Source organism: Arachis stenosperma, chromosome 6 (genome assembly GCF_014773155.1).
Source record: "Arachis stenosperma cultivar V10309 chromosome 6, arast.V10309.gnm1.PFL2, whole genome shotgun sequence".
Classification (NCBI taxonomy): Eukaryota; Viridiplantae; Streptophyta; class Magnoliopsida; order Fabales; family Fabaceae; genus Arachis; species Arachis stenosperma.
The window spans coordinates 125,491,046-125,510,779 of NC_080382.1; the positions used below are offsets into that span (position 1 = coordinate 125,491,046).

The window sequence follows — 19,734 nt, forward strand, 5'->3', positions numbered from 1 at the left end:
AGTTTAATTAAGGATTTTTTTCTAAAATAAAATAAAATAAAAATTTTTTCTAACACCCTATTATAATAATTTTTTTATTTTATTTCAGAAAAAAATTCTTTAATTAATAAGTATTTTTATAAGTGTCTAAATATGCTTGTTAATATATTAATTAAATGTGAAAAGTTATTGCCAAAAGACTTAAAATGTTAAGTTTTCAAAATATTTATTATAAAAATAATTTATAAAAGATATTAACATTTTCAATCATAATTAGCCTGAATAAGTGTATTTAGTAAAAATTAATTTTTTTTTAAAAAAAGGTTGAAAAGATTTTAAAATAGTATTTAAAGGCTGAATCGGAGTATAAATTAATGGGAAATTTGGAATCTTATCATCATTCAATAAGACAAAATAATATAAAGAGTTAAATAATATTATAAAGCATTTTATGAAGCAAACTTATAAGAATCAGGGTCGGAAACAAGATTCAAATTTGGGAAGGAAAAATTAATTTTACAATAAAAAAATTAGAATAACAATTTTAAAGAAAACTAAACCAAAATTTATATATAATTTATAAAAAGAAATTGAAATTTAGAGAGGTCATTGTGCATTTGGTACAGGAGAGGCTTCCATCCTTTAATTTCTTAAAATATATAATCCAATTTATGTTTAACGTTTATGCATCTAACTTTTTTTTATGGATTAATTACTTAAATATTTATTTTCACGATTTCTCCATATTTATGCTTGATGCTAAGAAAATACTACATGCTAAAGAGCTACTGAAAAATAGCGTGTACCACACAAGCATACTATAGCATCCATAATCGGTCCTACATACAACAACCAATCAATATCTTACTATTTTTAGTCTACTTGATCTGATAGACCTGTCACTTTAACAAGATGGATGGAATTTCTTTAGTTTAGATGCTTAAAATTCATTTACTCCTACATAGAAGAGAAAACAATTAAATCGTGAAGTCAACTAATTTATCTGTTTAATTTATTTATGGATATTAGAATGTGCTTTTTAATTAACTGTAGAGTATTAAAAAATGCTACTCCAATATTCCATAAAACAAAAGTTCACTTATTATATATATTTGCATATATTTATAAATGTTTGATTTATTTTTTTAGGAAGGTCAATTATCAAAATAATTATTTTTTTATAACAGAATAATCAACATTTTATTATAGAATACTAAAAAATTTTAACAACATAATTAAGCTTTTTATGACCACTTAATGCTGACCTTTTATTCGATTTTTTATTATAATATAATAGTACCTATTATATGAACATATTTTTTTATAAATAAATAATAAACGTATACATATTTTTAGGGTCACAAAAATATACATAATAGAATCAAAATTCTAATATTACATACCAAAAAATTTAATGATGGACATAGAGATAGCAATGGATAGGGTAGGATAGAGTTTGGATCCAACCCTAACCCTACTCACGGGTTAAGAATTTTATATAAACTCAACCCTATCTTATCCGCGGGTTGAGAATATCTCAACCCTAATCTTACCCCTTTCTTAACCCACAGGTACTCGACCTTACCCACGTGTTATAGAAAAGATGCAACATTATTATATAACTTGATAATTTAAAATAGAACTGATTTTTATGTGAAAAAAAATATTAAAATATCAATTAATGATCTTTTCTTAGTAGCTAAAGATTTTTTGTATTTAGTGAGAAATTTTTTGTTCAATACCCACTTGAAAAATATTTTTATATAAGTATATAACATATACATATATAGGGTGCGGGTTGGTTAAGTAGGATTGAGGCTCACGAGAACCTACCCACACTTTATCCGGCCTACCGCTGCGAATCAAGTTGACAACCCTAAACGATTGGGTTGGGTCGGCTTGGGTACCCATAGATATAGGGTGCATGTTGCCACCCCTAGATAGACAAATAACATATCATTAGTAGAACTCTGTTTCTGTTTAATTTACTGTGTATGTGACATAGAATATAATTACTTAATACTACGTAATATTCTTTTGGATAAGTGAGGTAAAATTAATAATTTTATTTTTTTAGAAATAATAAAAAAATTGATATTTAAAAAAAGGTTAGGATGCCCTAAATAGATAAAACTTTAAGTTTACCCCATTGTAAAGAGGTAAAAAAAGAGAGATTGAGGTTGAAGCCATATGTCAAGGTCTGAGGATAGAAAAAATTATCGTCACGAGAGAATAACTTAAGTAATGTTGGCAAATCATCTATTAGAGGTAGTGTATCGAAGAGTGACAGAGAAAAAAATCCTTTTAATAGTGGCAAATGCCTATCATGACTTGGAGTTTGTGTTGTTAAAATTACAAACATAGGAAAATCAAAGGTTGGTTGTACTTCGTTGTTTGTTTATTTGAATTCTAAGTTGATCCTTATTCTATTCTTCAATCTTTTATGAATCAGAAACCTGAGTTGAGATGTGAATATTTCATTTAGTTTGATAGAGTTAAAGATGAGTACACAGAAAAAATTATTGTGGATGCTAACTTATTACAACAGTCATATTTATAGGAGCACATTGCTAATCTGAATGAGAGGATGGACAGAGATGAAGCCAATGTCAATGTGATGTTGAACCTGGATGCTAGTATGAGATGATGGATAACGAAGTATCCGCTAAGGTTTTTTTAATCTGCGAATTGGGACTTATACTTTAGAATAAGGACATCTCAACCTTAGCTTCGAATATTAATATTTTAGCCATAATTATCAGAATTGAATCGGTAATCAATCCGGTCATATGATTGAGTCACCAGATTTTAACAAACAATACTTTTTAAAGATTAGATTTTAATGAACAATACTTTTTAAAATTAGATAAATAATTATAGAAGATACGTTTGTTGGATCCTCAAGTTATAATGAACGAAAACAAGATCATTAAGCTTTTAATGTTCTAACCGATTCCTCTTTTTTGTGTGAATGTGTTAAAAAATACTCCAATTTTACTCACAATCTGAAGAACTATAAGTTTGACTTAAAACACAAATAGCTAACTTTTGTAAATTTGGTGCTCTAGTTCCATAAGATTTCCACTACTGGTCTTAAAATCAAAAGAGGTAATGCATTACAATTAGATTTTTTAAACAAATAAACTAATAAAGAAAGTTAAAACTAAATAAAATATTTACCTGGCATCGTTGTGCTTCATTCACGCAGTGTAGATTGTCTTCCAAAATCATCTTCAACATTCTTATATATTCTCATATCACTTGTCAACTTAGAATTCAATTCTGGATCACCATATGCATATTTCTCAATTACATCTACTAGGCTAGAAGTGCTTTGCTTATGTTTTTCAAATTCATTAACATTGAATCAAAAAGTAGGACTTAACCAATAGCCAGCAGCATGAATATTTTTTTTAAGTTGTGAATCCCAACGAGTATCCAAAATTTTCAAGTAAGGCTCGACAATCTTCTTCCTTCGTTGAAACTTCTTCACCATCTCTTCTCTAGCCTTATAAAAAGCTTGATAAAGAAAATCCATTGCAACTTTATCTTCACTATCCACAATACGGAGCACACGAATAAGTGGCTCGGTAAGCTTGACAATATCCGTACATTGATTCCAAAACTTAAAGTCTAAAACTTGATCCACAAATGTTTTAGCTTTAACTTCTTTAGAGTAGATTGAGATTGTCCATTCTTTAGAAGTTACCATAGCTCTTAATGCATCTTTTTGAGCCAGAATATTTTGTAAAACTATGAAATTGGTAGCAAAGCGAGTTGGAGCTGGACGAAGTATTTCTCGTCCACCAGTAAACTTCCTCATCAGATACAATAGATGACAATGATTATATATATATTTAGTAATCTTTGAAGCATGTGAAACTGTGTCACTTACTTTATCCAACTTTCCAATATCTTGTAACATCAAATTAATACAATGCGCAACACAAGGAGACCAATACAACTTAGGAAATTCAGCTTCCAACAACCTTCCAGTAGCAACATAATTTGTAGCATTGTCTGTCACTATATGAACAACATTTTCAGGACCGACAAAGTTGACAACATCCTTAAAAAGCTTAAACAATAAATCAGCAATATTGGAGGCATGAGAAGCATCAACAAACTTTAGGAAAATAGTTCCTTTAGGACAATAAATCAAGAAGTTAATTAAAGTGCACCTACAACGATCAGTCCATCCATCAGCCATGATAGTACATCCAGTTTGCTTCCAATTTTCACAATACCGTTCAATTATCTTTTTCACATCTTCCACCAACTTACTCAACAAATACCCACGAACTCTACCAAAGTTTGGACCTTTATATCATGCACCCATGTTGGCAATAGCATCAATCATTGGTTGGTAATATGCTAAATTAACTACATTAAATGGCACAGAAGCATCAACCATCCACTTTGCAATGGCAATGTCACATTTTTTTCACAATTTTTTTACTTTGCAATACACTTTTTATAGTTGGTTGGACTCCAGGTATTGTTGAAAATGGAAAAAAAGTCTCTATTCCAGTAGTTTTTTTCCCTTTCTTAGTTGCAGGTGGTGGCAACCTTGTTCTTGAATGTTGTTGTTGTTGTTGCTGTCATGCTTCAAGCTCTTCCATTCTATCAAATTCTCTTTCAACCTCATCACATGCTTCATAACTTTTTGCATAATTTTCTTGAGTTTTCCTTTTCTTATACATAAATTCTTCAATAATTTGCCCAAATTGAAGAGCAACAGCAGGGGGAACCTTTTTGCACTTCTCAACATCTCCTCATTTTCTAGTCAAGTGATACTTAAATCGATTAATCCCACCTCCCCTAACAGGTTTGTCACAATATATGCACATCATAGTAATTTTTTCTATTTTTTCCACAATTTATTTACAATTATCCCAAGCAAGACCAGTATTTCCACTATTATTATAAACTCTTTTAGTGGTAAAATCAGGGGTATGAGTTGTTAATGATGCTTGTTCTTGAGATGGTGGCGTTTCTGATGGTGTTTGAGACGAAGACATTTTTTAAATTCTAGCAAAAGAAATCAAAAATATTTTCAGCAACAAAAGCTTTTAAGCAACACAGCAACCACCACCATTCCACCAAAGTTCACTAATTTAACAAACAGCAACTCTAAACAAACCAGCGACAAACAACAACAACTCTAAAAGACACAATAAATACAATAGCAGCAACCAGCAACAACTTTACCAACATAGCAACCAGCAACAAACAACCCTAAAAAACTAAATAATACAACAACAGCAACCACCAAATTCAAGAACCATTCTAACTAAAATTTGTCCATATTCAACAACTACTCCAAAAAATCAAATGCAATAGTAATATCCACCAAATTCCATAACAATACCAACTAAAATATACTTAGGTTCAACAACTCTAAAAATGAAATACTGAAATACAATAGCAACTGACCCGAGGGAGCAGAGGCACTGAGGTAGAGATGCTTCTTGATGAACACTTTCTAAGCTTTCTGACAACCACCACTACCACCCAACTGACTCGAAGGAGCAGAGGCAGAGATGCTTCATTGATGAACGCTTTCTGCCGTTTTTGACGACCACCACTACCACCCACTGAGAGTGACGACGAGGTGAGGGCGAGACTGAGAGTGACGATGAGGTGAGGGCAGAGACGAGGTGAGGCTGTGAGGGTGAGGCCGTGAGGGAAATAGGGGAAGGAGGGATTAGCCATTAGGCTTTCACTCAACGAAGTGGGGATTTCGGAGGTGACGCCGGTACTCAGACTCTCAGAGTCTTAGATAGTCAGATGCCATTAGGAGAAATGGGAAAATGGGGGATTAGAGAAGGGAGGGGGGATGACGCCGTTTCAACTATTTAAAAAAAATTCACCACCCGGACCGGTTCAAATCAACTGGCCGGGTCACTGATTTTTATCAAAATTTGTCGGGTCGAACCAAATTCTACCAGGTTAATTACATAGTCGGTTCAACGAGTAGCTCGATCTGACCAATTAACCAAATGACCAGATTTTTAATCGAACCGATCAAATCAAACCGAATTTGATAACTAAGATTTTAGCATTTAAAAATTAAAATTGTTAATTTCCACCTCACTTACCTAAAAGGATAATACATAGATACTAGGTAATTACGTTATATGCCATGTACAAATAAAATAAATGAGAACAGAGCTCCACTAATGCTAGGTTATTTTTGTTTATCGTTAGTTATTTTTTATGTATATATTAGAATTTTGATTTTGTTGTGTATATTTTTGTGATCTTAAATATTTTTCATGTGTATTTTTTTATATTTATTCTTTTTTATTAACTAAATCTAATACATTTTTTAATAATAGAATAATAAAATATTTTAGTAACATAATCAAACTTTTTATAGAAACTTAATAATTTTATTCATTTTTTACTATAATATAATAGTAATATTATAAAATAAGTCTTTTTAAAAACTACGTTCAATCAAGTTGACCTAATAATTTATTGCCAACAAAAATCACCCACACAAACATGAATTTTATTCGTTAGTATTGCTATCGCATTTCTTGTAGGAAAATTCAACGGAAACATGGAATGATCGAATTTGGAGATTATTACTGTCAGAATTTAAAATATGTCGCTAATTTCAATAGTATAGTTGGCACCAAAAGGACGGAAATTATTTTTTGTATGGAAACATTGTTGGTGTATTAGTCCAATATGGGTGAGATGGGTGTTTTGCATGGGGGTGGTGTCAGGAACAACACGCCGGGGGCGTGATGGCCATGCAAAGTCGGCGACGTGGCGGAACTACCCCTGCAACACGCGGGGGGCGTGATGAAGTGGCGAGACTGACAACACGTGGGGGGCGAGAAGCGTTGAAGACCGTGAAGCTTGCTGAGTTCCGAGGAAGGGCAGAATCACGCGGGGGGCGTGTTGCAGGCCTGCCTGCATGCAGGGAACACCCCCCCTCCCCGGTAACCAGTGGCCAGCCCTATAAATTCATCTTCTTCTTCCATTGAAGATGGGAGATTGAGGCATGAAGTTATGAAGGAAGAAAGGGAAATACAAAAAAAAAGAAGGCAGTGTGGGTCGGTTGAGTGAGTGAGTGTTAAATTAGAAAGTGGGTAGTTTGAGTAATAGTAGTAGTAGTGAAGGTGTAATTAGTTAGGGTGTTTGTAGGAAAAAAGAAATTATAAAAATTTAAAAAAATGGTACGTAATTATGCGGCGGCTGAAGAACATATTATCAACTATTTGGAGCATCCAATTTATGTAAGTTGATAAATTTTAATTTTTTATATGCTGAAATTTTTTAAATATTGTTGTTGTTATTATTTTATAAATATATAGAAAAAGGCCCATTTATTTTTTTTATATACTGTGTTAGAATAAATTTTGAATCTGTAAAATATAATTATATTTTTTTTGTATATAAATTTTTTTAGTATTATCATAAATTTTTTTTGAATATATAAATTTTGTTGTGGTTATTAACGAAAGTAATGCATAAATAATAAATATTTGAATTTTTTAAGACAAAATAATAATTTTCAGTATTTATAAAAATTAATTAAAATAAATAGATAAATAAATATGTATGAAGTCGGCTCTGTGAACTATTTATGAAAAAAGAAATATTCTTACAAATACGTATTTTGACAAATAAATAAATAAAATTAAAAATATTATTTGTTTATGTTAAAAAAAGAAAAGAATTATATATTTATTTATTTTTGAAAATAATATTTGGCAGTAAACAAAGAAAATTAGTAGTTCAGTGAATTGTGTAATTTAATTTATTTATTAATATTTATTTATTTATTTATTTATTTATTTTACAGTAGGTAAGTAAAGAAATAGATAAATGTTAATATATAATTTATTTAATTATTTTTCTTAATATTAATAATTTGAATATTAATAATTATTAATAACAAATTTTTTTTATGCAGCCTAACAGGAATTTATTGGTGCGTAAATTGGATCCGTCACAGACGTGGAATCCGATGGTAGAAAACTACCTACGCGCCACGGGATTCTACCACGTCTCTAAGATTGGGATAATACGTGGATTTCACCCGTTATTAGCTGCTCTGGTCGAAAGGTGGAGGCCAGAGACTCACACCTTCGTAATGCCTGTGGGTGAGATTACAGTGACGTTGGAAGATGTCGCTTATATATTTGGCCTACCCATTGACAGAGAGGCTGTGAGTGGATGGACAGACAGTAGCGCCGACTTCGTGCGAAGCCAGAGCTATGCCATATTCGGTCGGGAGCCAGAAGTCAGTAGTTCTTCAAAATCCTATATAAAGCTGGCTTGGGTAAAACGTGTCAGAGACGCGGAGCCGTTAAACACTGAGGATTCCATTAGGCGATATGTCAGATGTCATATCTTCTACTTGTTGGGGTCGACCCTATTCGCGGATAAGTCGACCGCATACGCCCATGCGAAGTATCTACCTTTGCTTCGAGATTTCGATCGGATCCATACTTACAGTTGGGGTTCAGCATGTCTTGCACATCTTTATAGAGCATTGTGCCGTGCATCACGATTTGATACAAAGGAGATGGATGGACCTCTCAATTTGTTGTTTGTTTGGGCTTGGGAGCGAATGCCATGTCTTGCGCCCGTACCGAGGAACACCCTTCCACCCGCTGAGATACCAGTTACAAAGAGGTAATAATTCTTATTTTAGTCTTGTGTTATATTCACGTTGCATGTTTGATTTAGGGTTACATATGTAAATCTTTTCAATGAATCATGTTTCAGGTGGAGTCATTCGGCGCGCCCCACAGCGTGGTCATCGAATACTGTAGTGACATTTAGGCATCATATAGACTACATGCAGGAGGTAAACATTTATGTTTCTTGTGAATCCTATTTCCAAATAGTAAAGTTAGGGTTCTGACATACGAATTATGATTGGCAGTTTGAGTGGCGGCCGTACGCCGGATTGATCGTGCCCGACGAGCTACACGGACATCTCGATGTGTGTGACACCGTTGCTCCGTTGATGTCGTTTGAGTGCATCGAATGGCACCCTGTGGATCGAGTGATGCGTCAGTTTGGGTATTCACAACCTACCCCGCAAGGAGCAAGGGATATTCCACTGGACCTACATTGCATGGCTCTTCGCGGAGTGCAGCTTCATGACTGGACAGTTATTCATGGGGCATGGATAGAGGAGTGGGGCAACAGGCGAAACACTCACCTGCGGGATCTGCACCCCCTTCCGACCTGGGATTTTAGTCCGACCATGGAGTATCGGGATTGGTACATGTGCTCATATGGGCATCTACTGAGATTGTCGGAGTACGTTTCCCAAGATCCACATCCACATGTACCACAGCCACCTGCCCCACAGGAGTATGTTCCTCAGCAGCCACAGCCAGATCAGCATGCAGTGTTTCAGCCATTTCCATATTATGTACCACAGCCACCGGAGCACAGTCAGGGTAGCCAACACAGTCAGCAGAGTGAGTCCAGCCATCGGAGACGTCACAGTCAGCATGGCCAGCACTCTCAGGGTAGCCACCACTCTCAAGTCAGCCACCACTCTCAGCAGCCTGTACTTACGATTCCATCCGGTGATGATTGGTTTGAGTTCTCTGTTGGTGGTCACGGAGATCAGCAGCCACAAAATTGGGCCAACGCTAGTTTGGGTGGTTGGTCAGATTTTAGCGCCATGCATTCACCGTCGTCTGCTCCACATGGGGCATTAGTAGGTACGGGCCATGGTTTGCAGGGTCATGGTTCGGAGCCGTCGTCAGCGACAGCGTCATGTGATAGTGGTTTCCAGCGGCGGACATACACAGTTGTTGATGACTACATCCCAGGTGCATCCGCTCCGACAGAGGTAGCTGGGTCCTCCACTCCAGCAGAGGCAGGTGGGTTATGCGATCCGGGCGAGGCAGCTGGGTCGGTTGCTCCGGCAGAGGGAGGTGCTTTGGTCGCTCCGAGTCACCCGTATGACCTACGGACGGAGTGCAATCCACCTGATAGGTATACTCCGTCGCGGTTCGGTCAGGGCATTATGGCTAAGGGACTGAACTGGATGTCTGGGAAGAAGTGACCTTGGATTTAGGATATTTAGATTTAACTCTAAGAATTAAGCTAATGTAATTCGTATGTTCTGTATGTTGACCTTGGATTTATGGTATTTAGATTTAACTCTAAGAATTAAGCTAATGTAATTCGTATGTTCTGTATGTTGACCTTGGATTTAGGGTATTTAGATTTAACTCTAAAAATACAAACACCACTACTGCGAAATTTAAAATTACAAACACGACTATTGTGAAATTTAAAATTACAATCACGATTATTGTGAAATTTAAAATTACAAACACAACTACTGTGAAATTTAAAATTACAGACACGACTACAATGAAATTTAAAATTACAGACACGACTACAATGAAATTTAAAATTACAAACACCACTACGATGAAAAACATCAGCTTACAAACACGATAGCAATAAATATCAATCACCCCCACCACTCGGTCCAGCACGCTGAGGACATCGACTTCGACTATGACCCTGAGCACCACAGAGACGACATACTCGAGGACCCCGCATGTCACGTGAATCCATCTCATTCAAGTACTGGGTCAATTTGGGGCGACCCTTCGATGTTCGTCTCAAGGTGGGATTAGCGACCAATGTCGGTCCCTCATATGCGGGCCATGTCTCGGGATCACCTAATGGTGTGAACTCAAATCTATATACCTTACGGATCTTTGTCATCTTGTACACGTCGTGCATATACTGCTGCCAATCGAGACGCTGGTTAGCATAACAAGCAATAACATGGCGACAAGGTAGTCGTTCCACCTGAAAGTGCCCGCAGTCACACGTCCGTCGCGCAAGGTCAACAACTGACACCTTTCCGCTAGCCATGTCTCGCACCTCAAACACCTCATTTCGTCTGTCAAACCGGTGCACTACTATATTCCCAGCCTGTTGCATATTTGCCTCTATCCGTTTTTGAGCAAATACAGAGTATGTGAACCCAGCACGCTTGCGGTCGTGAGCCTCGGCACTCTTCCGTGTAAAAAGTTCATTTAACCGATAATATGTTGCTCGGACCAGCGCCAGCACTGGTAGATTACGGGCACCCTTCAACACTGAGTTAATGCACTCGAAAAGGTTGGTCGTCATATGGCCCCATCGATGCCCCTCGTCGAATGCCAACACCCAATGTCTGAGTCCAATGGCATCGCACCACCTGGCATATGCCTCCCCTCGCTCTTCCAGCCTCTTATAGTTGATGTTGTACTCCTCCACCGTTCTTGAATACCCAATGTTGACAACAAGCTTCTGCAAGTGAGGGACTTTGAATGCTCTTAGAAAGTTGCTGCCGATGTGCCTTATACAAAACATCCACCATGCTCTTGGAGGTTGCCAGTCACCTCCGGAACGATTTACTGCTGCCCGAATTGACTCATGCCGATCTGAAATCATACCCACACCGTCTTTTCTGACAACATGCAGTCGCAGATTTCTGAGAAAGAAGTGCCACGCATCAGCTGTCTCCCCTTCCACCAGCGCAAAAGCTATAGGCACAATGTTCTGGTTCCCATCTTGTGCAACAGCGACCAGGAGTGTTCCTTTGTATTTTTCGTATAGGTGTGTGCCGTCCACCTGAACTAGAGGCTTGCAATGCCTAAATGCCCTAACGCATGGATTGAAGCTCCAAAATACGCGATGAAGTATTTTTACACCTTGCGCCTCCTCATTCCCGTTGTACAGTGGGCGTGTTTCTATTTGCACAACTGACCCAGGTATCTTCTGAACCATGACCGATAGCCACCATGGCAAGGCTTGGTAAGAATCCTCTCAACCACCGAAAATTTTTGCTATGGACTTTTGCTTTGCCAACCAAGCCTTTCGGTAACTGATGGTATAGTTGAACCTTGACTGGACTTCCGCTATTATAGATTTCACCTTTATTGACGGGTCAGTCTCGACTAACGGCAATATACTATCAGCAACGGTATCCGAGTCCAACTTGGAATGATCCTGTGAAATCGTTCCCATTGTGCACGTGTGCCTTCCATTGTATCTGCGTATCTCCCAACAATCTTTTTTCCGTATCAAGCTGGCTCGGATAAGCCAGTCACACCCACGCCCATACATCTTGCATTTTGCATAGAAGGTCTGTGGCTCAGACTCATACACATCGTAGTCAACTCCTCTAACGATAGTGTATCTTCTAATTGCAGCCACCACTGACTTTCTAGTACTGTATTCCATTCCAATCCAGAACTCTCCATCCTCAGGATCAGCAATGCCTACGTAAAGCGGAAAATCATGATTCATTAATCATTCCAAAAGTATCAATTAACAAAAACGTATTATTCATGCATGAACGTACCTATGTTTGCATATTCCGGAAATTCCGGTGCATGCATGGCGTCGAGATCCAACTCACGCATGAATGGTGGTGCGTTCATCGGTTGACTGCTCGAGGGATGAACCACTATATTCTCCATTGCTGTCTCAACTCCCACATCACCATCCTCGTCTTCATCGCCGGCTTCATAAGTGGCTTCAAAATTCTCTTCGCTGTCACTATATATTCCCTCGTACACTGCAGCTCTATCATCCTCCATATCTAAAACATTTTGAATCCCTTCTGTCTCTACGCTTTCAAACTCAACATATAGTTCAATCTGTGGCTGTCGCATCTGAGTCTGCCGATAAATTTAAAACATATTCTGCATACTCCCTTCGTCAGTGATCGGCATGGTATCAAATTGTATTAGACCACCAAAAATTATAACTGGATTCCGGTACAAAATTCTGCTCACTCTCATTAACGTACCGTTCTCCATACTTTGACAGAGACCGTTCTGAAGCTCCATTAACGTCATGGTGAATGGAACCACAAACGAAAACGGATTCTGGCAGACAAACCTCACTCCCTCATGAGTATTGCGAATTATTTCACCGTTGCGATACACCACCAACTTTGCGGTACCCTCCATTGCACTACCTACACTCACAAAACACTCAAAGAACACTCACACACTCTTACTCAGAATGAAAATAAAGTCCAACTCTGCCTATATATAGATGGAGCATTCACCACGCCCCCCACGTGCTGCCTGTCGCAGCCAATCAAATGTTGCCACGTGTCATCACGCCCCCCGTGCTGAATCATCACGCCCACCGCGTGCTAGCTCCACGTCACCACGCCCCTCCGTGCTGAGTCAACACGCCCCCGGCGTGATTCCTTCTCCAGCCAATGACATTGCGCCACGACAGCACGCCTTTCCCGTGCTGTGGCAACACGCCCCCGGCGTGATTCGGGCTCCAACCAACGAGGTTCCACCACGTCTCTTCACGCCCCCTGCGTGTAGCAGGCAACACGCTCCCCACGTGTTGACCTTGCATTACACATGTCCACAATACAGTAATACACATGGTTCTCCCATTTCCAGCCAAATCACCACCAACTTTTCCATATCCAAATTATTGAGCCCCAAAAGGATTTTAAATTGGCAGTAACATTGCGGTCGAATTTACTATAAGAAATTCCAATGATAACTGAGAGCAAATTTTGAAGAGAAATAAAAAATGTTACCATCAGATTAGGGTTTAGAATTGGACGCCTCCTCCCTTTTTTCTATAGTGCATGCGCATGAACACCACACTTTAATTTTGTTCTCTTCTATTCAAATGGTTATAGATTTTCGTCTCTTTTTTATCGTCATCAATTTCACTCTCTCGCTCTTTCAATTTCTCTATTTTCTTTATCTCCCTTCTCACTACCAAAAACGCACTAATTATTGTCAAATTTATGAAATTTAATTATAAGTATCAATCAAAGTAGATATTATTTATTATTTATACTGTTTAATATAATATTTATAAAATTAGATTATAAATGTGATCAAATATATAATCATTTTATATTTATTATATTTTATATGAGTAATTAATTGATTAACTATATTAAATGTACATTAAAATTAATTATTAAAACTAATCATTAATATAAAATATATATTATAATACAAAATATATATTTAAAATAAATTAAATAATACTTGTATTTATATACAAAAATATTATGACAAATTTTAGTAATTGATTTTGATATATAAATAATATTTTTTATTAATATTCAATTTTTGATATTTTTGTAGCAAATAAAAATACTTAACAAAAAATTAAATATTAATAAGAAAATACTATTTATTATTATTTTCAAATGCTATTTTATTTTCGAATGATAAATTGAACCAAAAATAAAATATCATTCGAAAATAATAAATAATGCAGGTAAGCAATTATGACTATGATTTTCCATGACAACAACAAAACGGAAAGCGAAGTGATGATATTAAGGTATAATAATAATATTGTCACCATTCGTAAACTTCCTTCTCCGATCCTAACGCTGTGTGTGCTATTCTTGCCCGAATAAAGCAGACACTTAGCCTAAAATTTCTGCCCCAAAATTACATACATGAACATAACATAACAATAAACTCAACTGCTTACCAATCTACCTATAATTACAAACAAGAAAAGCAAAACTCTTAAACATCATACAAGATATACTCCGGATTAAATTTTTAAAGTGGTTTCTGAGATTCATATTGTGCATCAATTTGTTCTGCCTGAAAAGGAAGTGCTAGTTCATCCCTCAATTTGCTGTTACTGTCGAAAAGGGGGTCGAGGGACCACTATGGCAACCAGAGCTCAACGTCGAAGACGACAATAGAACAGTGCATCGATTAAATACATGTAAATTTAAATTTTTAACTATTGGATTAACTTAATGAATGATGCATGGAGTTTAACTTAGTGTGGAGAAGGGAAAGGAGAAGAGATGGAAGAATATGCCTCCAAGAGAGAGAGGGCGAAATAGGAAAAGAAGGAGAAATAAGAGAGCAAAATAGAAACCAAAGTGGATCTGCAGAACTTGGCAACATGATCACACAGCGGCTGCCAACCCATATGATCCTGCCCGTACTGACCCACATAGCCAACTGCTGTTGCTGCGGCGCATCCAGACATCAATAGCACCGTCACCACCTGGTACCAAATAAAAACAGTTACAAGCAAATTAAGAGAAAAAGGGGAAATAACAGTAAAGGGAAAGTTAGGTTGTTCTTTTTGCTTTGGGTCATGAAATTAGTAAGGTAGGTGTTCCTGAAGTATTCTGTTTAAATAAAGTACTATATTAAAGATCTACCAAAAAATACAAGAGAAAGTAAAGGTAATAAATAAGGCTAAATTACTGTTGGTATAAAAAAAAAAAATTCTCTTTTCCACAAATTACTTTCGCAAGCAATAAAAATTACAAATTCAATAATAATTAATTTATTATTTTATTATTTTATAATTCTCTTTTATTTAGATATTTTTTCAAGTAATATTATTTTTATAAAACATTATAACCAAATTTTGTCATAAATACTAGATATATATTTCTATACAGTGATAAAATGATATGTGGTGATTAATTCAGAATTTAAAATTTTAAAATTTATTTTTAAAAAATTAGTTAAAATTAATTAAAAAATAGTTGAGTAATCTAATTATACTTGAAATTATAATAAATGAAAAGAAAAAAGATAGAAAGATTAATTTTTAGCTTACCATATCATGTGTGAATAGATAGAAATAATAGTCCCTCCGCATTAGTAATTGTTGTCCCAGCAGAAAGTTGAGTATGAGTGTCAACAGAGTGAAGAGACACACTACAGAATTTGCAGCAACAAAGTATCTATGCGGCAAAGCAAAAATAAATAAATAAATAAATAAATGAAATCTATATATATATATATAAATTTTTTTTTTCATATATATAGAAATTGAGGATTAACAAAAATAATTGGAGGCTTACTTGAAAGCTGAAGAGTAGTAAAAGTGAGCCTCAAGGGACAAGGAGAAGAGGGAAACCGTTTGGTTGGAGGTGACCATGACGGCGATGGAAGCCGCGGAGAATAGAATGGATAAGAGCCTGAGGAAGTTAGGGGCAGTGATGAGAATCCTGTGTTTTCCGGTAACTGAGGAGGGTGGTTGTTGGGGTTGGATGGCCATGGAGTAATGACTTTTTGGGTCAGCCATGGGTTCTTTAGCGGTAGGAAAGTGGATAGGCTGAATGTGAATGGGACAGAGATAGCGAGTAGAGTAAAGACTAAAGAGTGCGTGCTGCCCAACTTAGCTTTTATAGGAGGAAAAATGGGTGTGAACGACAAAGAGGGAGTGAGAGTTTCCAATGGAACAATAAAACAATTGGACGACCTTACATACACTTAATTCTTTTTCTCCCGGGTCTTTCACGCAAATAAAATAAAAACAATAAAAGATATAAAATAATCCTATTTTGGTTCAGTATTCGTCATTATTTATTTATATATGTGATTGAAAAATTTTGAAATGTTTTAAAAATACTAGTGTTTCAATAATTCTAACCGTTAGATTTAATTAATATTATATTTTTAGTGATTGAAAAGAAAATAAATAACAACAAAAAATAAATAAAAAATTGTTTAAAAAAGACAATCTTGTTGATACTACTCTTAAACTCTTTTTAAGACAACAAAAGCTCTATTTGGAGAGAAAACGTTTTCATTGCAGTTTTTGCTATGATATTTGCTACTGTATTTGCATCTCTCAAAATCAACTGGAGATCAGCATGTCATTTCAAAGACATAATATCTCGAATTTTTAACATCAAAGAATTAATAAAACCAATCCTATAAATTATTGACAATAGTAAAGGCCTCCACATATTCTGTCTCACATATAATATATCTTTATCCCGAGTCCTAGACTAAAAGAAAACCTCTCCAAATAGCAAACAACTCTCCTCTCGATTGTTTCCAGACAGTCTCGTTGTCACCTTTCTTTCCAATCTCTGCTAACACAGGCAAAACCAACCCAAGCACCATTGCCAGGATAGATAGCATCACAATTAATCTTAAAGGTACTCACCGAGAGAAAAATCCAAAAGCCACTAATGGTGGAGAGAATAGACACTCGTTGCAACTCAAAAATATTTCGAAGCTCCTTTTCCAAGAACAAAGCCATACCAGTCATCTTGTCCGTGGTCCAAGGCTCGTAGGGATGAAAGATCTCGTTATTTTTCGAATGCCAAATCCACCAGAAACCAGAAAAGAATCTAAAGGGGCGCTGTTTGCTATTAAGTAAGAACTAACTTATCAAATCCAGTGGTTGATCAGAGATCCCCAAAGCTTGCCAAACTAGCTGAGATTTTGGACAATCCCGAATGCAATGTAAAACCGATTCCTGACCTGAGAAACATCGTGGACAGCTATCCGTGTGCGAAATATCCCTCCTAAAATGAAATACAACAGTAGAAAGAGCCTCCCGAAGACATAACCAGGTCAAGAATTTGTGCTTTTCCGGAATATGTTGACGGCAAAGCCAAAGCCAATTCTCCCTATCCTCCCAACTAAACATCTTTTTACTGAGTCACAAATAACCACTACAAGCGTTATAAACCTTTGAAGCCGTACCAGTCCAACATCAATCAACCTCTAAACCTGCTTGAACATCCGAGTAGTAAAAGTTAATGTTGCTTTGCAAAGATTGATTCAGAAGAGAATAGATATTCTCAAGGTTCCACTACCCAGATGACTAAAGGTCCAAAATCCAAATATCTAAATAAAAAATGTGAACATAATTCATCTCATAATATAGTCGTCCCTCTCTTCTTTATTTAGAAATCTAAAAATTCTATTTCAAATCACAATGCACTAAATAAAACTTTTTTTTAAGATATTCCAAACTCGACATATACTCTTCTAAATATAAGATTTTCTATGTCAAAATCGACTGAAACAATTATCTGCTCTTTAAAGAAATACTTAATATAATATTATATATATAATTAAAATCAACAATAAAATTACAGAAATATCAATATTTTAAAAATACTTAAAATTTTTTCTAAATGATTATGGTATTTATAGAGGCGGTAGCTTCTAATTTAGTTCTCAATATTTTCAACGCTTAATAAAATAGTTTTTAATTTTAAAAAATAATTAAATTAGTCATTAAATTTATAAATAGTAAATTGTTGCTCATCTTGAATTTAACTGCCATTAATATAGTACTGCGAAAAATATTAGTCAATAATAAAACTTTTTATAGATAATGGGAGTCATGACAAATTTTTTATAAAAAAATTAATAGAGCTATATCAAAGAGTATAATTGGCTCAGTTGGTTAAAATATTACATTAACAATTCAATAATTTGTGTTCAACTTTCATTTCTCTTATTTGTGCAAGTGTGACATCTCAACGATAAAATAACCTAAGTTGAATTAGAGACTAACGGAGATCTATAATTTGTAAATTTAAGGATTAATTTGGTCATTTTAAAAAATCAAAAACTATTGTGATGAAACGTTGAGAATTTTAAGAACCGAGAACATACATTATCTTATTTATATACAATGATTATAAAATCATTTGTTTTGTCTACGTCTGCTAGGCAAATCACCGGACACAAGTTTAGGTATAAATTTTGTTAAAAAAATACTTAAAAAAATAATTAAAATTATAATAACAATAATATAAATTACCTACTAAACTTGAAAACTAAGAAACTATTGAATTATTTAAATAATTGATAAGAAAAAAATAATGATTTTGTTGTAAAATAAATAAAGTATAAGTAGAAGACTCTAGTACTACAATTACTTATCAATATAATAGAGATGATTAATATATTTACTAATATTATATATATAAAGAGTGAGAGAGAAGTGTATTCAAAAATACTTGTAAAATAAAGAAAGAGAGAGAATTGTATTAATAATATAAAAGAGAGAGAAGATTTTATTGTTGTTTTATTGTTTCTCCTGAGGCTTTAGCCTCCTATTTATATACATATACCATGTTCAAATTTTCAACTTTCTTTAATACTCCTTTAATATACTTCATTCTTGAGAATATTATCCCCACATAGGAAATGGGCATCCACGTCCCATTCTTATCACAACACTCTTCCTTGGATGTCCATTTAAGAATATGCCTCATTAAAACTTTACTAAAGAAAAACTCAATGAGAAAAAAATTTTAGTAAAGGAAAAAGAGTACAATATCCTTGTGACGGGAACTACCTCATTAAAAACCTTGTCAAGAAAAATCCAATGGGAAAAAACACCTGACCAAGGAAAAAAGAGTACAGTCTCCTCCTCTTGTCGACATTATTTAATGTTTCGAAATCGGCGCATCCCAATCTCATGTACCAATCTTTCAAAGGAGGATTTTGGGAGTGACTTTGTAAATAAATCTGCCAGATTGTCACTTGAGCATATCTGTTGGACATCAATTGTCCATTGATTTTGAAGATCATGAGTGAAGAAAAATTTGGGAGAAATATGCTTTGTTCTATCACCTTTGATGTATCCGCCTTTAAGCTGAGCAATGCATGTTGTATTGTCTTCAAACAGGGCAGTTGGAGCTATCTTATGATCAATTAGTCTACATGATGATATATTGGATCAAACTCCTGAGCAAAAAACACTCGCGACTAGCTTCATGTATCGCTAGTATTTCGGCATGATTAGAGGATGTTGCAGCAATCGTCTGTTTCGTGGACCTCCATGATATACCTGTACCACCATATGTGAACAGGTATCCTGTTTGAGATCTCCCTTTATGTGGATTAGACAAGTAGCCAGCATCTGCATAGCCAACTAGTTGTGACTTGGATCCATAGGACTAAAATAATCCCATATCAACCGTTCCACGAAGATATTGAAAGATCTGCTTGA

The 19,734-nt window shown here is 35.3% G+C and overlaps 3 protein-coding genes across 3 annotated transcripts; all 3 read right to left on the reverse strand.

Annotated features, from left to right (window-relative positions):
* Nucleotides 1-3,346: 3,346 nt before the first annotated feature.
* On the reverse strand, nt 3,347-4,189 carry LOC130934545 (uncharacterized). Its single transcript, XM_057864105.1, has one exon. The coding sequence runs from the start codon at nt 4,187-4,189 to the stop codon at nt 3,347-3,349; it is 843 nt and encodes a 280-aa protein (XP_057720088.1).
* Nucleotides 4,190-10,446: 6,257 nt separating this feature from the next.
* Nucleotides 10,447-11,763, reverse strand: LOC130934546 (uncharacterized). The gene has a single exon (XM_057864106.1). It carries the CDS (start codon nt 11,761-11,763, stop codon nt 10,447-10,449), a length of 1,317 nt encoding a protein of 438 aa, XP_057720089.1.
* A 2,527-nt stretch (nt 11,764-14,290) lies between these two features.
* On the reverse strand, nt 14,291-16,137 carry LOC130933128 (CASP-like protein 1F2). The gene is made up of 3 exons (XM_057862650.1): nt 15,827-16,137; nt 15,580-15,706; nt 14,291-15,012 (listed from the first exon to the last, which is right to left on the reverse strand). Exons 1-3 carry the CDS (start codon nt 16,048-16,050, stop codon nt 14,779-14,781), a joined length of 585 nt encoding a protein of 194 aa, XP_057718633.1. The 5' UTR covers nt 16,051-16,137; the 3' UTR covers nt 14,291-14,778.
* Nucleotides 16,138-19,734: the final 3,597 nt, after the last annotated feature.